Here is an 18493-nt window from a genome sequence, read left to right as displayed (position 1 = left end):
TTAATTACACAATGTAACCTTAAAATGCTAGCTATTGATACGCACTCATTCAATCCCGGGACGATGGTATCATTTAACTTTATTTGCCACCACAATTCACAAGCCTGAATTAAATCTTCCCAGGGCCCACCTCTTATATCTTTGTATACCATGTCTATAACAAAAAAAACTTAAAATTGTGATCAGAATATTGCAAAATATTCTTGAATAATGCATTCTTTTTATTTTTGTTTTTTATATCCAACATGTGTTTTGAAATCTGGTTCTAAGCTGCCTTTTAGTTTTACCTGTGTAAAACCCAATACAAGTCTGGCAAACCTCTGCATATATCACCCCCACTGAATTACAAGTATAATGATCTTTTTCAAAAATCTTTTCCTTATTAAGAGTAGTATTGTTATTCTCCAAAATGAGTTTACAGCGGGGGTAAAATCCACATTTATAGGTCCCTTTCTTTGTCTTGTTGGAACTCAATTAGCCTTATCCACGTTATCAAAAATGTCTTTGACAGATCTCCCCTTTCTACAAACAACCACAGGTGCCCCCCACGACATCTGTGAAGTTGTTAAAACAAGAAAAAAATGTGAAATCCACATTTAAAGAAAATGCATCTGGCCAGTGGCAGATTATATTTACTTTTGAGCTGTTTTCAAACCATAGGCCCTTTGCACACATTCGTGTGTTCTTTGATGCACCATCCTGATTGTATTAAGTTATATTCCTTGTATAATACAGAAATGCTTGTTAGAGTGTATTTTAAATGTGTAGGTTTGAACATTTTTTCAGTAAGTAAGGAAATAGTGTACGAACCAGTAATAACAAAGCTATCCATTATAGAACATTTCAAGCATAAAAGGCCACTCTGACTTCTATGACTTCTATCAATACAGTCCACGAATATCAGTCAATATACACAATCTCTGCAGAAGTAAAAATCATCTGAATAATTCCACATTAAAGAGATGTGTAACTAATGAAGAGGTTGCTGCTGGAAAACGACTTTACATTTCAGTGTTTCTTGTAAAAATTCAGTGCCTGCTGCTCTTGAAGAATGAACTGTCCATGTTACATTTAAAAAAAATGTTAAGCTAATAATATTGCAATAGGAATGGCTGCCAATCCTGCAACAGGTTCACAGTTACTAAATATCTCATCCAAATCAGGACACACTAAGAAGTGCAGCAGCCCCATCCCCCCCTTAGAGGGGTCACTGCAATGTCAACACTACATCTACATGGTGTGGGAGTAGAACACACAGACTTATACAACAAAGGCAAGTTTGCCCTTATTTGTGCTACTAACACTGCTTTTAAAATTTATAGCAAAAACACTGATGATGGCCATTTGCTAAACAAAACAGTTACACATTGAAAACAGAATTAGCATGAGCAACAGTAAACTTTGCTTCCCTTGAAACTTAACATTCCTTGAAAATGCACAGAAAGTCGACACTCCTTGAAAATGCACAGAAACTCAACAATCCATGAAAATGCACAGAAACTCAACATTCTTTGAAGATGCACTTGCTGATGACAGTTTGGTAGTTGGTATAGAGGATTCATACTATGGGCTCCTGTATTCAAGGTACAGGGTTTGAGACCAAATGAGTTAACAAACCTGCCATCCAGGTTTGAGCCTGAATGAGTTAACAAACCTGCCATCCAGGTTTGAGCCTGAATGAGTTAACAAACCTGCCATCCCTAATTGGGGCACTTTATATATATATATATATATATATATATATATATATATATATATATATATACACACACACACACACACACACACACACACTGAATAACCCATTCTCTGCATTTGTACATCTGGAACTCGTTAAAATGTGTTTGTTTGGAACAGCAACAGACAATCCATGTTTGTAAAACTCACATGCTCTGGTCCCATATGTAAATGTGTGTGTGTCATACTAAAGGCAAATTTACTGACACTACTAAGGATGCATTCTGCGTGCATCCTTAAAGAAGAAATCTAATACTCGCAGAGTGCAGTCTAAAAGAAGAAATGTAACACTGAGTATGTTCTTAAAGAAGTTTTGTGTCAATGTCCCCCACCAACCAGTGGGCTCCTTCAAGCAAGTGGGCCCTAGGCATCTGCCTCGGTCGCCTAGTGCTGGACCTGGCTTTGCTCACTGCTAAACTATCAGACAAGTTCTGGAAAAAGATTCTGCCTCAGCAGGATGCTTGAGTTTAGGAAGACAAACCAATTTGTTTTTTTTTTTGCTGTTGGTCGGGTACGTGAAGTTGGTAAGCAAACCATATCCAGTTGAATTTTAACTGTGAAAATCAGAACAGATATCCACTACATATAAACATACTGTCATTTCCTTGAAGTGCAAGAGGTAGCTCATTTCAGAAAAGCAACCAAGAGGATAAGATTTGTACATGTGTACGCAAGCTAAAAGTCATCTGTAGGGCACTGGCCCAAATATTCATATCACGCAAACCATTTAATAGTATTTTGGTGACAAAAGTGATAGAAAAAAATGTATTGACTCCAAGTTTCTAAACCAAGCTTCTAGCAAAGGATTATGTCAGGATTCAGAGCAGTCAGGACAGTCCTTTTGTATATCACATGGAACTGAGGTGTGACTTTTGTAAACCATCATGTGTATTTGTTACCTTTTCCCACCAGCTTCAAGTCACGTTATAGTTTGCTGTTTTGATCAGCTGATCCATAAGCATGCAGCTCACTAACTTGAATGGCACTTTCTGTGATGACTGTGTTTTGATTGCCATTGCAGACTAATTGCTTGCACAGCTGCAGGAGCAGTACCAGCCTTCTCAGTGTTGCATGCTAACCTGTAGTCCACCCTGGGCTTGTGACATATGATGCACTGGGATTTTGTGGCTGCCTAGTCTGCATTCAGTAGTTGTGTTCTGCACTGATATTCCCTTATGCAGCCTTGAGTGCAACTTCATTTAGCTTTCAAGTTGTTAAAACTGATGCTACCAGTAAGCTTTTTCAAACTCTGTGCTGCTCTAGATCAGGAAGTTATTAACTGCTGTAGACTGTCATATTATTGGTATTTTTTGCCTGTTTGCCTATTTTTTCCTAAAATTCATCCTGATGTTATTGCACTAGTTTTAACAAGTACAAGTACATCGTCCTCTGTCATGCCACATGGTTCCCCTTATTCAAATGTACTTGCGTTGTGGCTCTTTACATAGCATGTAAACTTGGCTCAAAGATGTGAAACTTGGTAATTTGATGGTGCCAGCACTAATTGTTGATTTCTAAAATAGACAGTACATCGAAGATGATGTCTAGCTGAACAGAGGCACTTTAGGTTTAGTCTCTTTGCCTTTGTTTTTCTTCTGAAGTTTGTGTTACTCTGTCATTAAATCAGCACTGTCTATTTTTTTCCTTCGGTATCTAGTCATACATGTCCTGTTTTGTTTTAGTAGGAGTTGGGGGTACTACAATGTGTACAACAAGGACATGTACCTCTTTGTGACAAGTAAGTAAACAGCATCCTTTGCACCCGCAGGTGGCAGCTCGTACAGAATCTGGTGTAAGGAGGCGAACACAGGTGATGTCTAGATCAGTAAGCAAACGGAGGAGCAGGTTTTCCTCCCTCTGGGGTCTTGATAACACTTCTAAGAAGAAATCAAAAGGAAGGCCTAGTGTCAATCAGGTGAGTCGCACAGTTATTAGCTGCATTCTTTGTCTGCATACCAGAATTGAATGAAGTGCTTATGGATTATTTTGTGTTTTATAGTGCATCTTTTAAGTCATTCCTTATTAATTATCTTATCCACATGATTGAGCTGTTTTACCTCTGCCATCACGTCATCTTTGTTTGTTTAGTTTAGTACCATGTGTTTGGAGTTCAGCTTTATGTGCATCAATAACAGCAAGTACTGTCACCTGAAGAACATCTCATTGAATAAACAACTTTACACGTGCCTTTTCCCACAGGGTGATGCAAGCTTTATTCTCATCATGCTTGGTGCTTCAGCAAAGTATTAGTTTAAGGGTGTGTACACATGCATCCAGCTTATTGTACATTTTTTTTTTATTTTTTATATTTGTTCCCCTAACAGATTTGTTTGTTTTTCAATTGAATTGTACAGGTTATAGGTCACATTAAAGGTGGGAAAAGTTTTGAAATCATTTATTGTGGTCTCATTTTTTATATATCATAAAAACCTGGCATTTTAACAGGGGTGTGTAAATTTTTATATCCACTGTAAATATTGAACCCAAGTTGTTTTGGAAAAAATGTTTTTTTTTTGTTTGTTTGTTTTTGCATTAGCTATATGAATGTTATGCACTTCCTCTTCTAAAAGGGTTTATTTAACTTCTAAATATGTATATAATGCATCTGTTTAATACTATTCTTGATGCCACATAATGGTATTACTGTCACAGCACTAGGCCCTTGAGTAAAGTTCATATTTGTAGCCTGTGGAATTGATTGGTACATCATTTCCATTCCATTGCATTCTCTTTATTCATTGGATCCTGGTTATGCTTAGTCGGTGGCATCCTTCTGACCCATTATGCCTCTATGCAGTACATCCTCTGTGAGATCTAACCAATTTTGGATGACCCCCACCTCCACAGTGTGCCCCCTCAGGGCACAAACTTCCTCTTGTGGAATGTGGCCTAGCTAGGTTTAGGGTGTCATTGGTACAGTGAGCCAGGAGAAAGGGATTAGCTTACCACTGGAAGGCTAAGGAGAAATGGAGACTAAAGTATTTTGTTGACTAAGACCCACATGCCATTTCTGATTATTTCTCTCAGAGAGTGTGTATACATCCCCTCTTATTCTGTATATCTCATACCTTATTACAGTAGTGCTGCCGCTGGCCCAAACCCCACTGGGAGATATTAACAGAGCAGCTGTAACGGTGACCCTCCCACATGGAAGATGGATTGCTGATGTGGCAGTCTGCCACTAAGCAAACTCTTTGTCATCATGGCTTCTCTGCTGTATTGGGTTTTGCAACCCTTTCTAAAAGGAAGTGGTACCATGCCTTGTGAAAGCATGTTATACTGGTGTCACAGCAGCTACCAGAGTATGTCTTAGAGTGGTTGATACAGAGTCAGTTGTGGAAGAAGTTACCTGGTCTTCTGTCCACACTTCATCCAAAGATCACAATGTGTGTCCTGTATGCTTTGGTTTTGCCAAGGTAATTCTCCAAAGTCTGCCCTCCTGATAGCCCAGTCAGGGACCGCTGTCCATCATCTGATCATTATTATCTGCAGGTCTTCCTAGCAGTGAATATTACAAAGTACAATACTTGAAACAAAATAGCAACAAAGAAATCAAACAATTGATATAAATGTAAATGTTTAGCAAAATAGTAACAGAGAATATAACACACAAATTACTACAAATTATTAGTCATGTATTAAAGAGAAGAAATGTATATAGGTTGTAGAGTAAGCACAAATAACATTACGATAACATATATATTGCATATTGTACAACAATAGTGGTACTTGAGCATCATTAAGTCACAGTACAGTGTCAATTACAGAATTGTAGAGGTAAATGAAGAAATCTATGCCAAATCTCCAAACAGTTGCATTTATTTTCTTTGGAGAGATGTGATTTCAACTTTTTTTTAATTCTAATAAACTGTCTACTGCCCCAATGTCAGTCACAGATTTGCAGAAATAAAGGAAGAAAGCTCCTACATCATGACTCTGACACAGTTGCATTTATTTTCTTGGGCTAGATGTGATTTCAACCTTTTTTAGTCTAAGAAACTGTCTTCTACTGCAGATTCTTTGGGTAGTGAGTTTCAGGAGGCAGAAGCAAGTTGTTTCCTGTCGATGTCTTCTCTTACCCTGCTTGGACATCTGGAGTTAAGGTGTTACTGTATAACATCTTCACTTTATTTTACACCTTCTTTGTCCTGCACATGTCAAGCTGCCTACTTTTTCTGACTACATTAAACCTGGAGAGATGGAGTGGGGTCTTGTATGTTAATACTTGTCCATGAGGATATGTCCTATAGATCCACTTGTGCTTTGGGGCATAAGACAATTTTCTTGTCCAGCCTGGATAAGAAAGATCAGAAGATGTCATTGGCCAGTGCCTCTGCCATACCATCAACATACTGTCATCCAAGTGAGAGTCAGCTCAAGCCATGAGGGGTTAGGTAAAACTCTGGAAATTGGTACAACTGTCAGGCTCCTGAAGGTAGAAATCCCAAAAGTAAAGACTACAACAGTTTATATACTTGAACATTTACAGTCATGGCAAGCTCCTAATGCCACTGCAATGTCTTTTTCCCCAAGTAAGTTATTTTCCCATGTTTGTAGTTGGCTATCACAGTTATGACATTATTTTAGATGGAGTAAGTGGAACTTTTTAAGGTTTTGTAGGTTTTTTGTCAGAGTATTAGGTTCCATATGCTGTGGTGTAGAATAATGAGTAATTTATTTGGAACTATCCAGGATAGCTGCACACTGATCAACAGCTTAAATTCAGGTCTCCCAGTGTGAAAAAAGAAACTGAAACACAAGGGCCAGGAATGGTGTCACTTTTAGTAAATACATTTACTGGCTGGTACGTACACTGCTTGGCTGAAATGAAGAAGAAACTAAGAGAACCTGAAAGAAAATCAACTAGAAAAGGTGAAGAGTAGCTGTTCAGGTAGTACAAGACATGGCTTCCAGTAATCTAGAGGAAAAATAAGTCTCATGTGCTCAGAGCTGATTAAAGAAAATGAAAGACTGAAGGGGTATGTTTACTCAAATAAAAGGCTGGAAAAGAAATGGAAGAAGCTTTAAACAGCTGTTGAGATGAGCTGATAAAACTGCAAAAACTGAAGGACAAAATGAAGAATAGGCTGTCTATGAGACTGCTCAAAAAGAGATGTTTCACAAATTGATAGACTTAGAGCATGTAGGGAAAATCTGCTGCAGTAGAGAAACTAGAAGAACCAGACTGTATTAATTTTATGAAGACATGGATAAGCAGCTGAATTAGTATTCCACATCATGAACTGTCAATTGAAAAGGCACACTGTGTATGCTGAAAATCTGGCCACTAGACCTGTATTGGTCAATATACAAGCCTGCCAGCAAAAAAATAATTGATCCTAACAAAACTGATAAAAGGGCAATGTATTAAAGTTAGAGACAACACAGAGTTTGTAGAAAATGATTATTCATGACACACCAGGCAGAAGAGAAACAACTTTATTCCAGAAATCAAAGAGTGTTGAGAGGCAGGTGTAAGATTCAAGGTGTTGTATCCAGCTGTCTTAGAATATTTTTACCTGGAAGATCAATTTTTTTAATGCAGAACAGACCTATGAGGAAATACAACAGTTTGTTTAACAAAAAGTGAGCCATCTACAGAAGTGGACTCTTCTTCACATTCTGCTGCTAATAAAGTACACAGAAAGAGGGACTTTGCCAGTGAAATGTTTCCACTGTTCTAAAGGAAAATGCATGAGAGGCAGAGAAGAGCATAGGAGTACCTTGAAATTGAACCAGAATCTGGAGTTGAGTGATGGAGATAATCAGGAAAAGACTAGCAACACAGAAATTAGTGAGTAACTGTGAGACTATAAAGCATGAATCACATTTGTGAAGTATGGCTTTATAAGAAAAAGTGGAAAGAGTAGATTTCTGTTAAACTTGTGTGGAACTGAAAAGCATTTGCCTCACTTCATGTCATTCATGTTTTGAAGGACTCTGAGGGGAGGGGAAGAGGGAAAAAGGTAACTGCAAGTAAAACAGGTTCTGTTCTTACCAGTATTTCTATGAAATGTTTCCCAATTTAAATTTCTTGTTTTATAACACAGTATTTTAGTTGTTCTTAGCATGGATTACCTAAATTTCAGGTTAATTAAGGTTTGTGTTAGCAGCTGTTTGTTTGGGACAAATGTTCCTTTATATATAATATATATATATATAAGAAGAAGAAAGAGGGAGTGGAAAAGGAGGGATGATGATGAAGTAAGGAGGTAATTCAAGAAATTAGGGAAGAGTGGGATTTTTGATGCAGATCCTTAAAGAGAATAATAACCACCATGCAGAATATTATATTCATAAAGTAGAATAAATAACTAAGCCAACATGGGAATGGAGAAAGGTGATTCTGCCAATAGGCGTGACTGTAATTAGGGGTACAGAAAATAGGAATGAGTTGGCTGGAATTTGCTGGAGGAAGCTGGCAAAAGAACCAAGGTACTTGGGACAAATAATTAGAGAGAAAAAGGAATAAAATGGGAAGAGACCAAGAAGACATTTGGATTGCAGGTTAGTGGTTGCCTTATCTATGAGGGATTGATGTCAGAGTACAGACAAAGAGAAAGGGATAGAGGAATCCTAAATGAAAGACCTGCACTGGGTGAGTTTTTAATTGAATCTGGAATAAAAGCTTCTGATAAATGAATAATTGGTAGGACATATAAATGCTGCATGGTAACCATAGGAATCAGTCAGAGGAGATCAGAAAAGATTGGGAAGAGCGTTTAGATAAGCAATTTACAAAGAAACAATTGGAGGCTAAAGGTATGGCTCTCAGATATGAAAAAAAGTAGATGATTTAGGATTTTTGCTTGTAAGTATTTTTATACCCCAACTTGACTCCAAAGAATTTTTCCTCAGGTAGACTGAAATTGTTGGAGATGGAATGGGGAAGAAAGAGGTATCTGCGAGCATATTTTTGGAATGTAATAAATTGGCATACTTTAAACATTCCCTGCAACGTACTCTGTGAGGAATTCAGGGCAAACAAATGAGTGTAACTAAGGAAATTATTTTTTGTGCTGGGATACAGCATCTGAATTGCCTAGACATAGTAAGACTTTAAGTTTAATTCTGGTGTCTGCCAAGAAAGCAGTTACTAGAAAATGGACATCAGAATCTAAAACAGCTGTAAGTGAAATAGTGAATATTGTGATGGGGATAAAAGCACAGGAAGTGGGATCATTAGAAAAATATAGGAGTAAATTACATTAAAAAATGGAAATTGTGGGAATGGCACATGCAGAAACTTGTTTTGGAGGAATAATGAGGTTTAAGAGAAGGCAAGAATTGAATAATGTATGTAATGTTGGTTTGATTATATGGTATAGAGTAATGTATGGTGATTTACAATGTTTGTAAATGTGAATTTGTTAATTTGATTTGATTACTTTTATATATATGTATGTGTATGTGTGTTTATACATATATATATATATATATATATATATATATATATATATATATATATATATATATATATGTGTGTGTGTGTGTGTAAGTTTGCTTCTGTCACAAGGAATAATTCAATAAAAACGGAATGATTTATTTTCCATTTAGGCTTCCAGTGCACATTTGTGTGTTGGCCTTTTATCAGTGGATAATTTTTGGTGGATTTGTATGTTTTAATACTTTTCTGTTTCCTTATGGTTTTGTGGCTGTAGAGCTAGTATATTTAATTGAGGAGTTATTGAAGCAAAATCCTTCATAAGAAGCATGCAGGGAGGTGAGTCCCCTTGAAAAAAATAGTGATTTAGGAGCTTAAAGTGCAGCTTTGATTGATTTGCATTCCACAAATTTGCATCAGGATGTGTGAAGTCATTACATTATCTACTTTGTGTAATTGATCTGGTTCATTTCTTCATCTCTTTATGTCTGGGCTACTTTAACAGTTTAAAGTTGGCGGTTTTTACCTCTTACTGTCAACTTCCTTCTGCTTGACTTTCTCCCATTAAAGAGACTGCACCCCCCATGTAACCATGGGAAGGCCATTCCCAGTCTTCATTGGAGATTTGCCCAGCAGAGTCTGTACACTTACGCAACCAGTTTTAGGACTGAGCACCGTTCAGAGGATGAGCAGTCATCAAAGCGACTGTATAGAGTAACAAATCTGTCAGCCTTACAGAGCAAGAAATATGGACAAACCATAAATAATGGGGTAACAAAGGGCCAAAAGTAGAGGTAAATTTTAAATATTGCTGTTATAAATGTCAAAAGTTACTAAAATAAAAGCTTTTGTGCTACCATGCAATTTCAGAAGGAATTGAAGTCTGAAACACAAATAGTCTATCATTATTTATTGAATTCAATTGTCACTGATTTGCCAAAGATCTACAAATGTTATGAGGAACAGACCGAAAATATGAGGCAAAAATCTGGACATTGTGCAAAAATCTGGGTAGTTGAGAGGTATGAAAAGTTGATGATCTCCACTAATCTATCAGGGAACACAGCAGTCTGATGTATGTCTGTGTGTATAGGTCTGCATGGTTCTGGATTGCCAGTCCCTTACCCGGCTCTTGCACACCTTCATGCAGAAATCTAATTGCAGCTACTGCACATGTGCATTTTGGTGGGTGCAGTTGTTTCTGCCTATTTTGCTGTATGTTGAATCACCTACCAGTGCTGGGTGTCAGTCATGTAGTAGTTCATGATATCTACTTCCCTCTAGAATGTGCAAGATGATGTGAGCTGGTTTTTCCTGTCCTTCCTGGCTGACTGCTATAGTGTCTAGAGCATTTACAAATCTTGGGTTATCTAAGCTGTAGTCAGAATTTTAACCATCTGCAGTATAGAGCTGTTGCCTTCATTTATTAACATTTGATTTGGGATGAGGGTAGTTTTGTTACCCTGAGTTGTGTATGTATATTTTAACTGTGTATCCTGTAGAGTGTATGACAGATTTTGAATGTATATTATGGCAAAATTGTGACATTTATTGACAAACAGCAGCAACTCAGTTGTTGCAAGTTGATATTTTTGTGTTTATATTGCAAGCTCTACTTAATTACAGATATTGCAGTGACACACATCATTTACAAAGCAGTCATTTTGTACATTTAATGCATGTCAAGAACTTGAGCAGCATAGCAGGATATTGCAAATTGCTAATTTATTTGTCAATCCTTTATTCCCAGGAAATTTGAGTACAGTAACAGTCCCATGAGAAATCTCTAGATGTCGTGGGTGAAGATTTAAACAAGAGTAGATTAGTACAGGCCCAAAAGGAGAGAAAAAAAAAACAGTAAACTTTTCAGCATCATTTAAAGTTTATGGCAGCTGTCAAAGCAGATCAGTTGAATTTGTCTGGGAAGTTGCTGCTCTTTTGATAGCACTGTGGCATTTTCGAAAGTTAGATTAAACAGCTGTGGGTCAGACTGCAATAAAAGAATGTACTGTTTTTAATAAGACAAGCATCAGACATGCAGGTCTGCCTGAGATGGAGACAGTTCTGCATTATGACAGAAAATAAAACATTTTAGACAGTTTCTTTCATAATCTCATTATATCATGTAAATGGGGTACTGTACTGCTATCATATTATCTAATATGTTTGTACAGCTTAGTGCATAGCAGAAGGATAGTTGCAGGTCTCTTAAAGAGCAAATTTATACCATAAGTAGAAGCTGAAATAGGTGCACATTGCAAAAAAATTCCTTTTAAGAAAATTTCAGCATATTAATTGGTTAATAGCTGTTAATCTGTTGTATGTATTTCTTGAATATTCTCCCTGCTTCTTTATCATCCCTTTCCTCTTTGAAGTGTAGCTTTCTGCTTGTGTTGTTTATAAAAAGATTAACTCTGTTGCTTTAAAATATCCCTTCAGTTCAGGTCATTCTAAAACTGCTTGTTCTATGTTAAAATTTAACTTATCCCACTTCATTATTGCCCTCTTCCCCTGCCAGATGAAGTCCTTTAACTCCTTATGAATTACTGTCTACAATTTCTCCTCTGGTTGATAAAACATATGCCCAACCTGTGTATAACTTTTTCTACCACCTAGAAACACAATATGTGAGAGATGCAATTACATTAAAAACCTAGAATCTTTGCTGTCTCAATCACAAGCTAGTACATCTGGCACTGAGAAGGTCGTCTGCACAAGCACTGCACCTTTAACACCACCCACACCTGTACAGTACATTCCTACATATGTGGAGGTTCTCAATAAAAACATACCTAAACAAAAGAGACCTCTGAGGCAAAAGCACACACGCACATCACAACCCACTGCACCAAGCACCACACATAGTACACATGCCTGTGTCACACACCCAACCACAAACCCAGCATACTAATCATAGGAGACTCTATCGTGAGGCACACAGATGTGCCCCTCACCAGGCTAGACAAGGGAAAGCCACAGTAAGTTGCTTGTCAGTTGCTAGAATCCACCATATCACTCACACACTCAAGTCTCTGTACAACAGGTACTGTTATGACTCTGTCATAGACCAAGTTGGTGTGAATGACTTGAGATGTACCTCTCTGGACTATATGAAGAGAGACATGATTGAGCTTGCTGAATATGTGTCCCATTGTATATCCCTAGCCTTAAGCAGCATCCTGCCATGACCCAAAGTGATGCCTCAGTGCAAACAGAAAATGATTGACTTTAACAATTGGCTTAGTTTCTGGTGTCATTCCAAGGGGATCCAGTACCTGACAGCCTGGGAGGACATGATTGACAAACCACGATGGTTTGCCAGAGATGGTCTTCATTTGTCTCCCCAGGCCTTCAGGCTTGTGGCAAAGACTCTTCCCTTCACCATAATGCCTTTTTTTAGGCAAAGTTATGAGGACAAAGTTACCAATGTGAAAAATTCTTCTAAATGAAATTTAAAGGTCATGCTGCTAAAAGCTAGGAATCTTAACATGAAACTGCACTCATTGCAAGCATTCCTCGCCTTGGAAGATGCTGACATTTGTGCAGTCACTGAAACCTGGTTCAAAGCTGTGGAGAGAACCCCAGCCTTACCAGGTTATTTGTCCTACCATACTTTCAGACCCCAAACAGATGGCTACAAAACCAAAGGAGGTGGAGATGTTCTTCGTCTCACATTGCTGCAGTCATAACCTGTGGGTAGTCCGCTGTCCTCGGTCGGCCCGAATACCAAAGAGCTAGTCTGGCGTCGGTCATAGTCGCTCAGAGCTGACGTCAGTACATAGTAGTACTTAAGCGCATGACCGACGCCATATCCTCAGTCTTTCTTGCTGCATGGTCCGAAGCAGAAGCAGCGTTTGCAAATGCCGTTCGGCGTTCTGAAATTTTCATTTATCGAGTTTCAGACCGAAGACCAAGTTGGGCTAACCCGCTGGAAATTTTTGTCTTTTCTTGCCTCAGTTATCCGGATGTCAGAAAAAGTTAATAATTGCATTTCTTGTGGGAAACAGATACCTCATAGGGATTATCATTCTTTCTGTATTCCTTGCTTAGGGCCTGAGCACGACGTGGTCGGGTGTCGCTTTTGTGCTAGATTTAATAAGCGTATCTTCAGCTGCCAGACCCTTCTTTACTGGCAGCTCCTCTAGGAGGAAAGTTGGGACTTTTCAAACAAAACTGGCATTTGGTCACCCAGGACAAATGGGTGTTGGATATAACAAATCGAGGTTACAAGTTTTATTTTCACACTTTTCCTCCTTTCCAAGGCATGCCGGATGTGCCTCCCCAGCAAAGGCTGGAGGCTCAGGATCAAATTTCTTTGCAGATGGGGGCAATTCAGGTGGTCCCTCCGTCAGAAGTAGGCCTAGCATTTTATTCCCGTCTATTCCTAGTGCCAAAGAAAGGAAGCACTTGGAGGCCGATTCTGGATTTGTCCATTCTCAATACCTACCTAGACATTCCAAAGTTCAAGATGTTAACATTGCAACAACTTCTGCCTCTGCTAGGCAAAGATCACTGGATGGTAACCCTGGATCTCAAAGAGGCCTATCTTCACATCCCTATCAGGCCCAGTTGCAGGAGATTCCTGAGATTTCGGGCTGGTACTTCTCATTATCAGTTCTCTGCATTGCCCTTTGGTTTATCTACTGCGCCCAGGGTATTCACAAAAGTCCTGGCTCCGGTAATTGCTTTCTTCAGACAGAGAGGAATACAAATTTATCCTTATCTGGACGATTGCCTGATTCTTGCTCAAGACAAAGACAAGTTACTTCAACATCTACAGTATGTAATGGCAGTTTTAAGGTGCCTAGGGTATTCTGTGAACGAAATAAAGTCCAGTCTAGTGCCCTCTCAGGACATGTGCTTTCTGGGTGTGAGACTGAATACAGTTTCTCAGATGGCATTTCTGACCCCGGACAAACAAAGAACTCTTCATCTATACTTCCAGCAGTTATCAGTAATGTCCAGGCTGACTGCAAGGACAGTCCTTCAAGCCTTGGGGTTCATGGCATCTTGCATTCTAGTACTTCCCAATGCCAAACTGCATATGAGGAAGCTACAATGGTATCTCAAAAGTGTGTGGACTCAACACTGCCACGATTTGGACACTGTCATTCGGATTATACCGTGCATCCAGAAGGAATTCTTGTGGTGGGCTCAGGAATGTCACCTAAACAAGGGACTCTCTGTGGCCCGGCCAGAGGCGAGTCAGATCCTAACGATGGATGCCTCGGACTTGGCTTGGGGAGCACACTTCAATGGGAAATGGATACAAGACATGTGGCCTCCCAAACTACTACATTTGCATATCAACATGAAGGAAATGTTAGCAGTCCAATTTGCTTTGATAGCCTTCAAGGACCTACTTCAGCCGGGACAGGTGTTGATTCAGACAGACAACACAACAGTCATGTGGTACATCAACAAGCAGGGGGGAACCCATTCCTACCCTCTGTGCAGGCAAGCAATGATTTTGTGGGAGACTGCTCTGAGTTTGCAAATCAGTCTTCAAGCACGGTTTCTGCCAGGAGCACAGAACTCCCTAGCAGATGTATTGAGCTGGCAAATTGTAGATCCCCACGAGTGGAAACTGGATCCTCAGGTATTCAAACAATTGACCGTGGCTTGGGGAACTCCAGACATAGATCTGTTCGCTTCTCCACTGAATTTTCAACTGCCAAAATTTTGCACAAAGATGTTCCACCCAAATGCTTGGAAAGTGGATGCTCTATCTTTCAGTTGGAACAACCTTCACGTCTTTGCTTACCCCTCTCTGCCTCTTCTTCCCAAGGTACTCTTAAAAGTCAGGAGGGACAGGCCTTGCATGATTCTAATAGCACCAGATTGGCCACGTCAGCATTGGTATCCTCTGCTGAGGAGTTTAATTCAGGAGCCTCCTTGGCCTTTGCCACAAATTCCTCATTTGTTATCCCAGTCAAACAATCATTTTCTCAATGTCAGGGTGCAGTCCCTGCATCTAACAGCCTGGCGTATTCTGTATTAGAGCCAGTGGGGTCTCAGCTTCCTCAACAGGTTTTAAATGTCATTTTGGAAGCCAGGCCTAGTACTAAAAAGTTTATGCTGATAAATGGAAGAGATTTTTTCTTTGGAGCACAGCAAAGGGTTTTGATGTTTCAGTACCTAATTTGAGTTTTGCACTACAGTATCTTACTGAATTACTGGACAAGGGTTTGTCATTCTCTTCTGTGAAGGTTCATGCTGCAGCCATTTCTGCTCACTATGATTGTGACCCTCCTTTATTTTCTCACCCTTTGTTCAAACAATTTCTTAGAGGGGCAAAAAATATAAGACCCCCACGTAGAGCTCCTACTCCTTCCTGGGATCTCAATTTTGTGTTGGAGAAGCTCACTTTACCTCCTTTTGAACCTGCAGCTACATCTGAACTGAAGTTTTTGTCTTGGAAGACTGCTTTTTTGTTGGCCATTACTTCTGCTAGGAGGGTATCTGAATTGCAGGCACTCATGGCAGTTGAACCCTTTCTGATATTCCATAAGGATAGAGTTTCTTTGCGTACTAACCCTACTTTTATGCCTAAAGTGATTTCTAATGTGGCCTTGAACCAGTCTATTCATTTGCCTACTTTTTATGCTGATCCCCAAAATAGGGGAGAAAAAGTTTTGCATTCTTTGGATATCCACAGGCAGTTACGTTGCTATTTGAGCAGAACTAAGGAGTTCAGACAGACTCAACAGTTATTTGTTTCTTTTGCTTTGGGTTCACAAGGGAAAGCTGTTTCAAAGCAGACTATTTCAAAGTGGATTGGTCAATGTATTGCTTTTTGTTATTCTCATCATGGGAAGAATGTTCCTGCTGGGATCAGACCTCATTCTACTAGGGCTACTGCCACTTCTACTGCTTTTTTGAGGGGTGTAACTACTAAGGATATTTTGGAGGCAGCTACTTGGAGTTCAGTACACACTTTTACTAAGCATTACCATCTCCCTCTTTATTCCAAGTCCAGGGCTGGGTTTGCCACTGCAGTTTTACAGGGCATGTTAGCAGCTCCTAATGCTATTTAGTTTGCCAGCCTCCCTTTTCCTTTGCTTTGGGATTCTACCCACAGGTTATGACTGCAGCAATGTGAGACGAAGAACATAGTACAGTTTTGTACCTACCATAAATGTAGATGTTCGAGGATCTACATTGCTGCAGTCCTATTATCCCTCCCTCCTTCCCCTCTATAGTTTGGGGTTGCTGTGTTTCTTTTTGGGGATATTCTTTATTTCCACACTGGTGGTGGTTGGGTGTTTACTATTTTGGCTCTGGCCTTTCAATTCTAGGCCTTCTGACATCTGGGGCAAGAAAGACTGAGGATATGGCGTTGGTCATGCGCTTAAGTACTACTACGTACTGACGTCAGCTCTGAGCGACTATGACCAACGCCAGACTAGCTCTTTGGTATTCGGGCCGACCGAGGACAGCGGACTACCCACAGGTTATGACTGCAGCAATGTAGATCCTCGAACATCTACATTTATGGTAGGTACAAAACTGTACTTTTCAGTATTTGTCAGACATACACACCTCCAGGCTGGTCAAACAGTATGATGCACAGGAAACACTACAGGTGCAGTTAACTATTGACAAAACACCTATTCAAATCATCGCTAGCTGCAAGACCCCCAATCATGACTCAGGAGGCCCACTCTCCCTATCTGGACTTACTTGAATCCATCAAGATTCAACCCTCTACCCTGATCCTGGGTGACTTTAACTACCCAACCATAGCATGGAAGACCTATTCTAGCTCAAACATGAATGCCCAGAGATTCCTCAACTTCATCAGTGCTAATACAGTGGATCAGCAGGTTGACACCCCAACAAGAGGTGAAAATATCCTGGACCTGGTACTAGCCAACATGAGTAGCCACTGTAGTACCCCTACAGTGTTTCATCCTCCTTGGTAAGATCCGACCATAAAACAATCACTTTCAAAGTCACCATCTCCCCTGAGCCCACCTTGCCAGGGTTGAACAAAGAAAACTTTTCCAAAGCTGACTACAACCTCCTGAGAGCAGGTATAAGCAGCTTCACAGCCACCATCCCTTCAATTGAATCAAGCGCTAATGTCCAAGCCTACACCAAAAAACTATATGAGATGCGCACCTAAATAGCTGCATGGACTCAGCAATACCTGACAGGACCAAATCATCTTCCGCAAGGAAGAGTAAACCTGTTTGGTGGACAGCAGCAATAAACAGACTCTATAATTAAAAAAAAAATTACTGTCCAGGACCAAGAAGGAGCCAGTGCCAAGTTGGAAGCAATCTCTCCTTTGTCTGAACAAGCAAATAAGGTCACTGGTGAAGTCCTCTAAGGCTAACTTTGAGTCCAAATTGGCCACATCCACTAAGGACAATCACAAGGCCTTTTTCGCATATGTCCGTAATCTCAAAGGTAACTCCCAAATCTGCTCTGAATTGGTGGTCAAGAATACCACATACACAAACGCCATAGATATAGCCAACCTGGTGGCAGACAAGTTCATTGAAAACTTCACCCCCCTGTCCCCCCATTAGTAAACCAGGACATCCCCAGCACCTGCCCCCCCTCCCCTCATCACCAGGGAGCAGGTTATTAATACCCTCTCAAAGGCAAAAAATACAGCCTCCAATGGGACCTAGCAACATCCCTTGCTGTGTCCTCCATGAACTCAGGCAAAATCTCTCAGCACCACTAGGCATCCTATTTAACCAAATCATTTGCACCGTCTTTGTCCCAGTAGAATGGAGGTCAGCCACTGTCATCTCTCTGTGCAAAGGTGGAGCATCCCCCAACCCAGGCAATTATAGGCCAGTCAGCCTAACTAGCCTGATCTGCAAGGCCCTGGAACAAATTATCATGGACCTCATAAACAAAGACATAGGAAACCTCCAAACGCTTGATCCCACACAGTTTCATTTTGTCAAAGGGAGATCATACCTGTTAAACTTGGTTGCCTTCTTCGAAACAGTCACTAAAGCCATGGATGAGGGCAAGACAGTGCACACCACCTACCTTGACCTAGCCAAAGCCTTCGACACTATTCCCCACTCGGGCATAATAGATAAAGTTTCCCAGCTAAGCATCAACTCGTATGTTACAAGATGGGTGGTTAACTGGCTCACTGATAGAGCCCACTCAATCAAAATAGGGGAACCCACCTCTAGTAGTAGACTAGTAACAAGCGACGTACTCTTAAGGATCGGTCTTGGGGCCTCTACTGTTTGAGGTATACTTTTCTGAGGTGCAAGTCAAAACCAGTGGTCTTTGGCTGACCAAGTTTGCAGATGACTGCAAGCTGGGCACTGTCATAAATTCCCCTAGTGATGTGAACATCCTCCAAGAGGGCCTTAACCAAACTAATGACTGGAG

The 18493-nt window shown here is 40.0% G+C and overlaps 1 protein-coding gene across 4 annotated transcripts in view; it reads left to right on the top strand.

Annotated features, from left to right (window-relative positions):
* TIAM1 (TIAM Rac1 associated GEF 1) overlaps positions 1–18493 on the top strand; it is a 2502716-nt gene that overhangs the window by 815275 nt on the left and 1668948 nt on the right. For all 4 annotated transcript variants that reach the window (XM_044071404.1, XM_044071407.1, XM_044071408.1 and 1 more), the window contains one exon: positions 3506–3652. In XM_044071404.1, coding sequence (XP_043927339.1) covers positions 3506–3652 — 147 coding nt within the window. The remainder of the gene's footprint in view (positions 1–3505; positions 3653–18493) is intronic.

The sequence above is a fragment of the Protopterus annectens genome, chromosome 5.part0, assembly GCF_019279795.1.
Source record: "Protopterus annectens isolate FY-2018-M chromosome 5.part0, PAN1.0, whole genome shotgun sequence".
In the NCBI taxonomy this organism is placed as follows: Eukaryota; Metazoa; Chordata; order Ceratodontiformes; family Protopteridae; genus Protopterus; species Protopterus annectens.
Note: the sequence above shows the minus strand (reverse complement) of the source record. Positions and strands in the feature narration are given on the sequence as shown.